This window comes from Somniosus microcephalus, chromosome 8, assembly GCF_052327205.1.
Source record: "Somniosus microcephalus isolate GS21.2 chromosome 8, FLI_Smic_1.0, whole genome shotgun sequence".
NCBI lineage: Eukaryota > Metazoa > Chordata > Chondrichthyes > Squaliformes > Somniosidae > Somniosus > Somniosus microcephalus.
The window spans coordinates 64,238,990-64,253,393 of NC_140994.1; the positions used below are offsets into that span (position 1 = coordinate 64,238,990).

The 14,404-nt window shown below is 38.5% G+C and overlaps 1 protein-coding gene across 4 annotated transcripts in view; it reads right to left on the bottom strand.

Annotated features, from left to right (window-relative positions):
* Nucleotides 1-410: 410 nt before the first annotated feature.
* Nucleotides 411-14,404, bottom strand: part of LOC147113575 (poly [ADP-ribose] polymerase tankyrase-2) — an 83,446-nt gene continuing 69,452 nt past the window's right edge. For all 4 annotated transcript variants that reach the window (XM_085994817.1, XM_085994818.1, XM_085994821.1 and 1 more), the window contains 9 exons: nt 13,908-14,175; nt 11,511-11,593; nt 10,779-10,899; nt 9,554-9,651; nt 9,380-9,454; nt 9,187-9,292; nt 5,415-5,601; nt 4,473-4,629; nt 411-3,759 (listed from right to left, as the gene is read on the bottom strand). In XM_085994817.1, the coding sequence (XP_085850943.1) occupies nt 3,700-3,759; nt 4,473-4,629; nt 5,415-5,601; nt 9,187-9,292; nt 9,380-9,454; nt 9,554-9,651; nt 10,779-10,899; nt 11,511-11,593; nt 13,908-14,175 (1,155 nt within the window). In that variant the 3' untranslated portion in view covers nt 411-3,699. The remainder of the gene's footprint in view (nt 3,760-4,472; nt 4,630-5,414; nt 5,602-9,186; nt 9,293-9,379; nt 9,455-9,553; nt 9,652-10,778; nt 10,900-11,510; nt 11,594-13,907; nt 14,176-14,404) is intronic.

The window sequence follows — 14,404 nt, forward strand, 5'->3', positions numbered from 1 at the left end:
GAGGAGTGCCAGGCTGACAGGTCGCGGCCGGCACCCCACAGCAGGAGGCCAGAGGGGACAGGTGCCCCAAAAAAATGGCCACGCGGCCCCTGCCTTTTAATTATCGCCACCCCGGCTGCAAACCCCCCCCCCCCCCCCAACACCGTCGGACATAGCGTCCGGTGGTAGGTCGGGGGCGCCAGCCAGGTTTGTAGCTGGGACGCTGCGCACAGCTATGACATCATCACTGGAGGCGCAGCGCCACCAATTACTGCCGCTGCTAACCTCCCGCTGAATTTTGTAGAAGGCGTTAGTGGCGCTAGTTGCTTTGTGCCCCAAAAGCAACCGAATTTTTCCCCCTTCAAATTTAAGTTTCAATTTATTTAACCATAATTCATGAATATTAGGCACCGCATGTTCAAGAACCTGCAATCAGGGAAGCTTTAAAATTTTTAATATGATTTACACTTATGCCATAAACATGCATTGAAAGGCTGGAAATATGGAGGTCTGAGAATTAAAAAAAACACAACAAATTGCAATAAGACCAGAAAAATGATTTCCTGCTGCATCTGAAAATCTAGTCGCAATGTTGAGATCCCCCCCCCCCCCCCCAAAAAACAAGCGCAATGTGACGATACTCGCATTTGAGAGTCTGAGGCGTGGCCAGTTGTGGGTGAAGATTCATTGGGATGGAAGGCTTGATGGACAGACGTAAAAGATTGAACAGATATGGGTATATTGTAGTTACACGTCTAACTCACTTAACCCCAACATCTTTTAAGCCCTGTAAGTTGTTTGTGGGTGTATCGGAGCGCAAATGCGGAGGAAACTCCAGGCCAACATTTCCAAATCCTTTCTGTGAATAAAAAGATAAAATATCCCAAACCATGACATGCATGTAGATCAAGTATTAAAGTATGGTCATATCCTGCAACCTCAATAGGTTTCTCAATTGAATTACAGAAAATTGCCAAGAGGAACTTTTAGTTCCTAAGGTTTAAATAATATTATTCTTCTCCGAATGAGAAGGAAACTCTGGGGGAGTTCGTCCCCATTTTATATTGGAGATGGAGATAGCTCACCCCAGAAAATCATGTTGGTGCTGCAGGTTTCAACCAGTAATATACTTTCTAGGAAGGTCATCAACCTGAAACATTAACTGTTTCTCTCGCCACAGGTGCTGCCTGATCTGCTGAGTATTTCTAGCATTTTCTGTTTTTTTTTTTTACATACTTTCTAGAATTGCCAGCTCCAAAAGGCTCTTCAGGTTTAATTGGACATGCTGCACTCCCTTTCCCCTAATTTCTGTTATTATAAAGTGGCATTTTATGCATAAGTTTAAAAAAATGGTAATGATAGAGATATTGAGTATGTTTATTGCAATATAAAAAAAAACTTCTGCTCTGCCAAATTCCTTATTCTGTTAGAGCGGTCAGATTTTTCTCAACATATTGTCTTCCTTCATAAAGGTGATGTGGGTATGATTGAACTAAGTACTTCCCCATAAAGATGGTATGGGTATGTCTCAAAATAAGTACTACCCAAGACTTTCCTTCCCCTTTAACAAATAGCCATGCGTTATGTGGTGAGTGGAGTAAGATGACATGTCACAGGTAAAGGGTCAATGAAATTAAAAGGCAGCTTTTTTGGGAAGTGAGCTCCTGGCATCAAACAATGGGAATGAAGTTCGAGTTGTTTCTAACAAGCATTTGAACATCACATCTAAAAATAAAAGTAATGAGAATAGAATAGGGAATATGATAAAGCAGAAGCTCATGTATAACTTAGTGCTTTTTGGAGGTCACGGTACACATGGCTTTCAAATCATCTTGGGACATCCTTTCCTTAAAAAATGTCAAGGGGATTGGTCAAAGCTAGTTTTTTTCCCTCCAGGAATCTTTGTGAATAATTCTGCAAAAGAAATCATGCACAGAGCTGTGTCCAGTACAAGAACTCTCCATATGTACCAGAAATACCAGTTACTGTTCAACTTGATTGGGTGGATTTCTTTTAACATATTAAATTACATGATGGTGCAATTAGAGAGAATTTAAACTGTGAAAGTATCGAATTAATTTTGACCAAGAGCCCCCGCCCCATCATTATTTATGAGAAACCTGTGAAGGATCAAGGATTATTAGCATAGAACACTAGGTTGAAAAGACTTAAGTCAATCAAGCAGTAATGATTAGATTAGATTAGGTGAAAGGCCAAGGCTGTTTGAAAACTGTGGCAAAGAAATGAGGAATTGAGAAGTGGTGATTAGGTGATGCCAAACTTGGGTTTTAAAAAGAAAAGACTGAGAATCAAGGAGATCCACTGTTTTGATATAGTAGGAAACTGTGATGAGTCTTGATTTAAATACAGTAAGGATTTATGATACATTTGCAACTTAGGAGAAAGAGATAAAAATTCAAAGAAGCACTGACCACAGCAGTGTAAATAAAGTAGACACACACAAAAGATTCCGAGGGTGAGAGAATGAGAGAGGAAATGAAATACCACCAGTACATGTTCAACAAGGTAAGATTTAAACTGATTCCAGATATACATGCATATTAGAACCAATTCAGATAGACCTACCCGACCTACAATGAGTCTTACATTTGGGATTGTTTTTAAATCCAAGCATCCTTCTTACTAAAAGCAGCCCATTCAAATTATGGTTTGCAACAATCACGTAACATGTATACAATGAAATAAAATGTAATGAATTATTGGAAATGTGGAATGTGGTTGAACTTTTAGGTGCAAGACATTTTTAATGGATAGGTTCCACTTACTACACAATGATCCTGTAAAACTGCATTAGAAATATTACTTGAAATGCAGTGCAATTTACAAGACCTCATCAAAGCATTGGAGATTTGTCAATATACGTCATCACGATGGAAGTGGACAACTTCTTTCATGCAATTAAAACAGTAAGTCAAAACTATATATAATATATACACATATAATCAATCATGGGTCTTTATTTCATCATGTCATATTGAATATGAGTAGCCAACTTCATATACTATGATGTTCTGAATGGTATGATAACTCATTAATATAGCTACTTCATAGCAGCCTTACACAGCAGAGGTACTTTTTGCTTTGTTTTTCAAAGGCTACTCATAAAACTTTGTTTTCTGGCATGGTGATACCTTCAGTAGACCAAGACTTGATTATAGGTTACCTAAATTTGTAATGCGTCACTGCCCTTGCAAGTCTGCATTTTGAGAACATATTACATAAGCAGTGTAAATAAGTTACTGAGCTAGTACAAAATCATTCTTATTTACAATTGTTTTACAATGAGAACATGTCATGGTACTTTAATGTGAAGCAGCATGTAACTTTTTGTAGATTCTGTGGCGATTGAGTGTCAAGATATGCCATGGTAAAGTACAAAAGAAATCAGTATTCAGATACATCAATACAATTATTTCAAGTAACTGCACAAGTTTACTAAGCAAATACTGGTTTTCTTTTGGAATGGTTTCTACTAAAAAGTGCTGAAATATGGGAAGGCAAATTCTTAGAAAAGTTATTTATTTTGTACAGTATTTAAAGCCATGTGGGTTGCACAATTAAAATAGTTTCAGTATAAAAAAAAATCAATGATGTAATATTTTCACCTACAAAACTAATAGACATGTAAAGTTGGAGTGTGTTGGATCTGTTTCTTGACATCATGTATAAATACCAAATCTTGTCATGTACACATGTCCATCAATCTGCTGGGTTTTCTGGCTTCACAATCTGATAAGTTATCAAGTATTCTGGGTAAGCCTGGCAGGAGCAAAAAACAACAAAAACAAAGCTGAAATCAATTTTAAAGGTGTGTTCAAGAAGTTTTAATTTCATAATTAAAACAGCCCCAAGTGTTTATCTCAACATTTTGAAACTCTTATTAAATAGGTACCACAAGATCAAACACATGCAGGAGCAAAATCAAGGGATCCAGAAAGCCTAAATACACGCAAACACGATTTAAAAAGCCTGCCAGGAGTGGGAAAAGCAAGTTTATGAATTTATAATTAAAACAAAAGCCTGTACTGTAAAGAAAAATGTACTTTTTGATACAATATACCTTCAGTAAGACAATAGATGAGCATAAATCTGGGAAAGAAAATCAAACATCTTAATTTTACTGAACTCACTTGATTATATAGGCTCAGTTTCCCTAAGGGTGCATTTAGTGTCGCTGTGTGGCAGTTTTGGCTTCATAGACAAATACTTGTATTGAAAACATGTCAAAGTTTGAAGTGACAGTGAAGCAAAATGGAGTAAGACTCTCTTTTAGGATCAGAGCTACATAGTTGTAATGTTCTGCATTAAGAATTGTTTTAAATTTGCTTTTTCATAAATGAAAGTTTCCTTTCCCCGCCCCACTCCCAAATGAAATATCTAATTAAAATAAAGCTAGCTGTGAAAATTTTTTCTATGGTATTAGCCTGAGAAGTACACTTCACAAAAATACAAAATATATTTCTTAAACACACCTGTTCACCTCTGTAAATGACATACTCCGCCAATGCTAATCCATTCACGCTGGGCCGGCCAGTAACAGAATGATGACCAGGGGGAGCATGAGCCATTTTCATTGCACTGAACTGCAAAAATGATTTGCCTAGTGTAACACGGCAGAACACCATTTGCCTGTTAAATACAAGGGGATGGGAGAAGAATGAAACACAAAATCACCAATTATAAGTAGCCATAAGTAGATACAATACTTGGAACTCATTTCCATGGACTTTTGAGTGCACTTAATGCACAAAGTATGAAATTCACTAGAGCTGTCTATTTTACTATCACTTGTGCAATCAAGTTAAAACAGTAAATAATTTGGATACAGAGGACCAGAGTCATAGATCATGCTTCATAGTCATGACTTTTAATGGACAAGACTTATTCACCTAATGAGATAACACTTCAGAAAGTTTGACTTTGGAAAAAATATGTATTGCAAAGTATCCCCAGCCAAGTTATTTACCATTCCCTAGTTGAGAAGTTAAGTAGGCAACATGCTTTTCTTGTCCCCTTGATCAAAAAGTTGACACATGAAGGAATCATGAGCCATCGCAACACTTTGTGGCATGGTGTCTTTGTATGCAAACACTTTATGCCACTGATTTGTCAGCATTTACCTTACACTTACAGAAGTGCTTGAAATTATACTAGTTATAAATCAAGTCTTGTTTCAATATGATCTATACTTAAAAGGGCAAAAATGTTCAAATCACTAATGGAATCAGGATACCAAAATAAAACAGCACTTTAAAACTCTGAATAAACCAGCGCATCTTCCAACTCCACTCCCCTCAGTAACTGATAAAACATTGAGTACACTCAAGCTTTGTGTAACACAAACTAAACACAAGTTCACACAAAAGAGAGCTCCTGCTATTTAAAGGAAAATGGACACAGATAATGGATCTTACCTATGACAAATGTAACAGGACCTATCTTTATGTATTGGACAGCCGGTGCCACCACCGATTCCATAAACATACTGGTTACTTTTGGACGAATTTTCAGCAAAATATATGCCAGCTCCAAACATTCCTCCAATGTAAGCGTGCCTTTCATCAAAACCCTTGTGAATTATAGCATTTACAAACGGGGAACCTAGGAACAGGAAAAAAGTTACATTTACAATACAGACCAGAAACTAATATTGTAAACTGCCCACTAATGAGACAATTATACTATGCACCTTTTCCTCATGGCTATCTTTCAAAGTTATATGAAATCTGTGGTACAGTAATCATATGCAGATTCTTTAACAGAAAAAGAACCAGAGACAATGCATTCTGTATCAGCTGTAGTAACTCAAGTGTTATACTGTAAGGTACTATATATGGATAATTACAAAAGTACAAAAAGTTAACTTATGGCAAAAAAAATATTTATTGCAAGTTATACCACATTACAGAAATTACTGTTAGTGCACTGAACTATACTAGTCAGGAATTAACTATGGATAACTAAAAGCCTGCTGGTTTGCACAATATTTTGCTGGTTTCACCTTGTAGGCTATTTTAACTATACGGTGGGCCAGGCAATGAGAAGGGAGAAGCGCTATTCTTCTTAAATCATCCGTGAGGCATTAAAACAGATGAACTGGTAGAGGAAAGGCAAGCACAAGTGTTTACTGAGCAAAAAAAGAATGAGGGCAGAAAAGGTTAATGGCCTGGTGCTGAAGTCAAGGACATATGGAAGACATTTTATGAGACTGGTCCCCCTGCCACCTCAGAAGTGTCTAGTGTACGAGGCAGGGAAGGAGGTCACAGAAGGCATGCATCACCAGTCACCCACTGTAGTCCTTGATGTGGCTGACTCGTATGCAAGGCCCAAGGAGGTCTAGGGTTACTAGAATCCCAGAAGGCTGTCCAAATCCAAGCAGCCAGTCAGCACACCTAATCTTTCCACAACAAAATTTCCTAGAAGTGGTAGGTTAGACATCAATGTATGAAGCTAAAAAAAACGTAATTTATGGAACGCTTTACACGACCATGAGACTTTCCAAAGCGCTTTACAGACAAATAAGTACTTTAAGTGTAGTCATTGTTGTTATATAGGAAACATGGCAGCCAATTTGCACATAGCAAGTTCCAAACAGCAATGAAATAAATGACCAAATCATCTGTTTAAGTATTAGTTGAGGAATAAATATTGGCCAGGTTACTGGGAGAACTCTCCCGCACGTCTTTGAATAGTACCATGGAATATGTTATGTCCACCTGAGGAGGCAGACAGGACCTCAATTTAATATCTCATCGAAAAGACGGCACCCCAACAGTTTAGCACTTCCTCAGTGCTGCAATGAAGTGCCAGTTTAGATTATGGCCCTGAATTTGAAGTCGGTATGACGGTGTACTCTCAGAATATGCCGTCATAGCGCCTTTGAAACTGACGCAACTTTGGGATTTGGCGCATGCGGAAATCCTGAAGTTATGGTCTGTCAATGACTGCTCCGAAACTGGCTGCGGTGCCGCCCGCACCAGAGCCTTCAATCAGTAAAATCTCATGAATCACTGAAACTGATGAAAATTTTGGCTCTTCCGCAGTAAGTACGCTGTTAAATTCCCCACTAAAAGTTAGACCTAAAGGGATTAGGTGTAACTGGGGTTTTAACATCATATTGACTGCTAAACAAATGTTAAGGGCCTGGAAATCTAATTTTAATTTTGTGCTGTGTGAAATTTGTCCATTTTAATTAAAATTAAGAAACTTTTCAAAAAAAATGTAAACTTTTTTTTCCAAGTTTGTGCATCTTTATTTCAGGTTTGCCTTTTCCCCCATGTAGGAACCCCAAATCTTTCTTTTGCTCTCTCTAGCTATTTTAAAAGGTTAGAATTTTAAGGGCTTACCCACTTCCTTGTTCGTTGTCTGTGAGAATTCTGCCTTTTGATCGACTGCTTAGACAGCCTGTTGATGCCACAGCACTTCACACAAGGGGATCCCCATTAAGTTCCGTTGAAATGAATTCAAGATTGGAAAACCCAAAGTTCTCGACAGAGGTATTGAGAGATCCCTGTGCGGACTGTACTTTGGGGTCAGCAGCGAATGCCTTTGCTTTGCTGCTGGCCACAAATTCTGAGCCTATGTGTTCCAAGACTCTGGAGTGGGGCTTGAACCCACGACCTTCTGACACAGACAAGAGTGCTACCACTGAGTAAAAGGGAGCATCAAGGAGCAACATAGTGTCAACTCAAGCTACCATCATTCACACACCTCATAACAAGGAAATAAATACACTACACATGATTCAGTTCTAATCTGGAACGCCATGGAGAGGGGGCTCAATGAATGCCAAGCAAAAATCAGAGAAAGAGTGGCAAAGAATTGAAGTGAGCATTTTCTTAAACTTATACTATGGACCATCAGCTGTAGAGGGCCCCATGGCTTCTGCTGAATGTGAGTTGATGCAGACTGCGATTCAGTGGGTGCTACAGGTGATCAGCTATCATTTTCTATATTCAATTCTCTGTCAAACCTGCAATACTTGTGCATCAAACATGAAAAAGTTTCTACAGTAAGTTTCCATTTGTAGTGGATCCAGAACCCTTTTTTCTAGGAGACCGCTTTTTAGATTTTGAAGCACTGATGACAAGGTATTTACAAATCACTTGGAACAATCCAAGTGCTGCAAGAAATCATACACAGGAAACTTTGGTTTATCCGGAGGTTGTATGGCCGGAAACCTCGATCTAACGGCAGAAATCAGCAGCCGTTTTGTTAGTTTTTTTTCTTCTCCTAGCATTTTTTAAAATTTTTTTAAAGAACAGTCAGTCTCTGGAAAGCCTCTCTGAAGCTGTTGCTAAGCTACAGAGACGCTTCCAAGGTACGGGCCGACTGTTTACAAGCTGTTGCTAAGCAACAGTGTTTGTTGTCAGATACGGAGATGAAAACCTCCGTATCCTTCAACATTAGCGCTGGTCTGTCCGGAAGTTTTCATAGATCGGCATCACGCCGGTCCCGTATATCGCGAAATTTTCTGTAACATGGAAAAACTATTAAACCATAAGTTGCTGTGAAGGCCATGTGGTAGTATGTGTAATTTCTAAACCTAGTTTTTGGCATCAAACAACACAGGCTTTGGGTTGTAGCAAGCAGCAACACTGATTCAATACATGCATCAACTGAAGAATGTGACTTAGGGAATAGAGAACTCGCTTAAGTTTGAGTATAGCTACCAATTTCTAAAGAGAAGTGGAAAAAAAACTATTTAAAAATTACAAGAACGTGCAAATAGGATATGTTTACTGACGCAATTTGCATCTTTTTGAACCATTTCTTTCTCTCTCCACCTGCTGAGTATTTCCAGTATTTTCTGTTTTTATTTCAGATTTCTAGCATCTGCAGTGTTTTCTTTTGTACTGTAATACCAAAAATGTGTTTCATTGTGCAGATTGACAGTAGAATTGCTTTAATGTAGAAAAGTGAGATATGAATTCAGACCAAGACATGGGCTAATGGAGGTTGCATGACATAACTGCAGAGTAAAAAAATATAGAGAAATGGTGTCTCAAATTTCCATATTTAAATGATGACCTATTGATTTTCATGTGAAGAACTAGAAAGAGACAATAATGTGTCTGGGGAGGCAGAAATCATTTTTCAGAGGAAAACTACAGGGAGAAAGGAGAACATAAAAATTCTCATTCCAAGTTAAGCATACGTCATGGGCTTCCAGTACTTGTTGCTTACCATGAAACAGCATTCTTTCATTTGAATGGTTGTGATTTTCTTCAGACACTTCTTTCCTTCGGTGTGTATATCTCTCCCAGAGTCTTTTATTACATACCCTTTGAATCTGAAATCATTTTCTGGTGAGTTATTGATTCCAATTTAATAGTGAAAACTAAAAGCAGAAAAAAACTTACAACTAGTAATGCAGTACCTTCAAAAAATTGTATTTATTAAAGACTCCTCCAGCATGGCCACCATCTCTGTGCTCTCTCACTGTACTCTGCATCTGTAAAATGTTCATAATGATTAAAAGTATAACCAGAGAAGGCATTGTAAATAAAGTGTACTGCATATATTAAGTGTCACATAAAAAATGCATGATCACCTCTTCCTCTACAGATTGGAACTCCTTATCCTCTGGTAACAAATCAATCAGAATTGTACCACTGCTGGAAGTGTTTAAAGTTAGATATGGGTTGATGCCTATATTTTAAAGAAAAGGAATCAATTACTTTTGATGTTTGGTGTGCGTCCCTTTGTCTCCAAATTGCATTCCTTTTAACATTACAGTCTACTTTTAATTCAATGTTACTTAACTCAAATTATCTTAATTACTTTTTTGCACCAAATTTCCACTGCGCTGCATTATTTACGATGCTTAATTCAAATTATTGGATATAACTCCAATTTCTTTGCATAAAAATTCACTGAATTATCATTGTTAGGCAGACTGTATCTGTAGATTTTGTTCCAACCTTTTTAATAGAATAGATAGCTTGACCAGCAATGTATATATTACATATCAGAAGACAACAAACAGGTAATGAATGCAAGGTGGGGGGGATGCGTAGAGGAGTTAACATTTGGCATCAAGTGTTTAGAATTCTCTGCGCACATTTCACCTTTGCCCTATTTTTAAAATCAGATATAGATCAATGGCAAAAAAGCAGCAAAACAGCAACAGCTACACATTGAACAGAACTAGTAAACATGAAGAGATGGAGGTAAAGACTACATTTTTAGTTTGTTTGCACATAAACACAATTTTTTTTTGGTAAATGCATCAATCCACAAACAATTGTCTGCTCTCAATTAAATACTTTTATTTTTAATAGCAAGACCTTTGGGAAAATTAACAGCCCAAAGTCATGCTCACTGGGAATTACAAGCATTTATGCATATGCTAATTTAAAAAAATTTTTTTTTTAATAAAACATATACAGGTTGAGCGTCCCGAATTCAGCAACCTCGGGACCGAGGACGAGCCGGTTTTCGTGTTTTTCCAGACTTTGGAACTTGTTTCTGATGTCCGAAGTCCGGAAATATCGCAATCTGGGCTCGGGCGTTTCCGGACTTTGGACATCAGAAACACGTTCAGAATCCGGAAATGCCTGGGCCTAGGCCTGGTTTGACAGGGTGTCCAGATTCCGGAACATTTTACGGATTCCGGACAACCCTGCCACCAATCGTCCCAGAGTCCGGAACGCCGGATTTTGGATGCTCAACCTGTATTATGAGAACCTCAACTGGTTTGAGTTCCATTAATGACTAAAGTACCAATAACAGTATTTCTGTAATAAAATATACTGGTCTATAAACAAACATTTTACCTTGCTGTCCCACTATTAGTCGCTCAACCCCTTTGATGATTTTATGTCGATGGCCGTAAGCATTTATTCCAATTTCTTTTAGCTCTTTATGTCCCATTTCAACCAATACATCTAATGTGATCTGCAAAAGATTGAGAATCACACTTATCAGCAAGTAGTGTTAAAAGCTAAAGCTATCAATATGGTAGCAGTTTTAAGACTGAGCACAATCATAAATCAACCAATTGCAAGAAAGAATATCAAACTGATTAGAATGCATAATGGTCAGTTAGAAGGCAGAAATTAAACAACATACTTTTGGCAGTGGGACCAGGGTTCAAATCTAACATTGCAAATGAAATGAAGGTTTCATCTCTGATGGCTGAAAGTATAAAAATTAAAATATCTACAGTTTCACGTCAGTTGCCATTGAAAGTGTAAAATAATCAGGCTCTTTGAGGTTAACACAATCCACACTAACTCAGCAATCTTACTCAGGCGTAGCATACAACGAACACGGTAGAAAATTAAAATGCCATGTTGTTGAAGTGAGGTTGAGATACAGGCATATTGACCAAGTAACTGCAAGCAGGATCTGTATTTCATTGGGCTTGTGCCATATCTGACCCACTTACTATGTATAATAAAGTGGAAAAGTACACCACCTCCAACCTTGAACAGAAAAAAGTATGCATAAAAGGGAAAAAAATGGATACAAGGAGAATGAGAAAATGCATAATGCTATAAATGTACCTGTTCTCTTTCAAAAATGTCACATAGATGTTCCAGGCCCAAATTCCTCAAAAACTGATTAATAGTCATATCTATTCCTGGAACTGTAACAGAGGGAAAAAAATTACCCAATGATAAATGTCAAAGTAATTACTGAAGCAGGACCGTCACAAATATTTACATCATGCCCTCGATGTAGAAAGTTGTTAGAATATGCATGCAATGCTTAATGTTGACAGCTTTGGAAAGTTAGTTAGTTTATATTAGGAGCATCCAACTTTTCCTACCATTTACATTAGAAAATATTTACCCATTTTCAATGTTCATGATTTAGAACACCTCCATAACAATACAAAAATATGCAATTTAAAAATTAAATTTCTAGCCTCTTTGAAGAAGGAGAAACGTTTGGGTGAGAGAATGGTGACCTTTTAATACCATGAATTAAAAGTTATTTAAAAATAAAATTGAAGTTGTATGCCCCAGCGATATCCGTTTTATTCAAATCAGTCATTTTCCTTTCAATAGAGGTCCATCATTTTGGATTTGAACTCACACCTGCAGCCATTCCAAATACATTTTCCTGGGAGAAATGTTAATTTATTTTTCAATATGGGTGAGTATGTACTCTGTAATGCAAGTACCTATTTCAGACTTTAATTTTTTCTTTAAAAAATCAATACCCGTTAACAGAAATCTTTTGCCTATAGAAGAAATTAAAAATCTGCGTGTGGGGAAAAAAGTCTTAAAATTTACATGCTTCCGTACGTTTTGGCAACAGGAAGTGCCATTTAATGATATCACATACTATAATTAACGTGAAAATATGTCATGACGACATGAAACCTAGATAATGGGAGCGTTAAATTCTGAAACAAGAAATCAAAGCGGTTCTTGCACTTTAAAAAGGTTGGTATCATGGTATTCAAAACAGACCTGGGATATTGTCTGCTACAAATGGCAGCATTAAGTAGCTTTTAAAATTCAAACTTGACCCAGCTCCACAGAGGAAGTGACCAACGTGTCACATAATGATTCACTTCTCTCGACCCCTCCACGGTCTCTAAATTGCCAGACTGCTTGTCCGACATCCAGTACTGGATGAGCAGAAATTTTCTCCAATTAAATATTGGGAAGACCAAAGCCATTGTTTTCGACCCCCCACAAACTCCGTTCCCTAGCCACCGACTCCATCCCTCTACCTAACATCTGTCTGAACCAAAATAACAACAGAAAATGCTGGAAAAACTCAGCAGGTCAGACAACATCCGTGGAGAGAAATTTGAGTTGACGTTTCGGGTCGAACCCTTCTTCAAAACTGGAAAGAAAATCGCGATCTGACAAAAGAAGTAAAAGAAACAAAAGCAGAGAAAGAGACAATAAAAGGTGTTCGGAGCTAGACGAGATGGTAATAGGCTGAGATTAGGTGTGAAGTGTACTGGCAGGGCAAGAGATAGCTGCCAGGTGAGAGAGAGAAACAAAAAGGGGGGGGGGGGGGGGAAAAGGAGTGGAAAAATTACAAGAAAAATGTAATAGGGGCCGAGGTTATGATCTGAAATAGTTGAACTCGATATTGAGTCCGCAAGGCTGCAGAGTGCCTAATCGGAAGATGAGGTGCTGTTCCTCGAGTTTACGTTCGCAACCTTGGGGTCATATTTGATCCCGAGATGTGCTTCCGACCACATATCCGCAGCATAACTAAGACTGCCTATTTCCACCTCTAACATCGGCCGTCTCCGCTCTTGCCTCAGCTCATCCGCTGCTGAAACCCTCATCCATGCCTTTGTTACTTCTATTGCTAGTTTGACTTGACTATTCCAATGCACTCCTGGCTGGCCTCCCATGTTCTACCCTACATAAATTTGAGGTCATCCAAAACTCAGCTGCCCGTGTCCTAACTTGCACCAAGTCCTGTTCACCCATCACCCCTGTGCTCGCTGACCTACATTGGTTCCCGGTTAAGCAATGCCTCAATTTCAAAATTCTTATCCTTGTTTTCAAATCCCTCCATGGCCTCGCCCCTCCCTATCTCTAATCTCCTCCAGCGCCCCCCCCCCCCACCCCACCCGAGATATCTGCGCTCCTCTAATTCTGCCCTCTTCAGCATCCCTGATTATAGTCACTCAACCATTGGTGGCCTTGCCTTCTGTTGTCTAGGCCCTAAGCTCTCTAATTCCCTGCCTAAACCGCTCTGCCCCTCTACCTCCTTTAAGATGCTCCTTAAAACCTAACTGTTTGACCAAGCTTTTGGTCATCTGCCCTAATTTCTCCTTATGTGGCTCGGAGTTAATTTTTTTTTGTCTTATAATACTCGTGAAGCGCCATTGGACGTTTTACTACGTTAAAGGCACTATATAAATACAAGTTGTTGTTGTCCATTACTTAAAATGAAGTTCGTTGACATTAAAACTCCTTTACCTTCTTTTTTCTCTAAACTAGCGATTCCCTCTGCACCACACAAGCTGCTGCTGGAAGCCAGTTCAGAGAAACTTGTTGTAAGGTTGTCTAGACTACTTGCACAAGACAGATTTGCTGGAGTTGATGGAACAGAGGGCACAGAGGGCAATGAAGGGGCTGCAGATCCTGCTGTTGGGGACGCATTGATGACAACAGCTTGAGGCTTGTAGCAAGATGGCAATGCAGAAGGGGGCATTGCAGCAATCAGCAAGGCTCGGACATCATCTGCCTGTGTACAGATGGTTTTAAAAGAAATGCATTATTTCAAACTATTATTCAATTAAAATGACAAATTTTCCCAACATAAAGCTCAGACTTTAATAAAATTAGTGAATGAGAGGGCACAGTACATCTCATTAACCAGACTTTCAGAAAAATGTTAACATAAATTTAACAAGAGCACTGGAGAAAGCCATTTTGCAGTCAACAATAAAGTTGTTCAGGAATTGGCCATATTT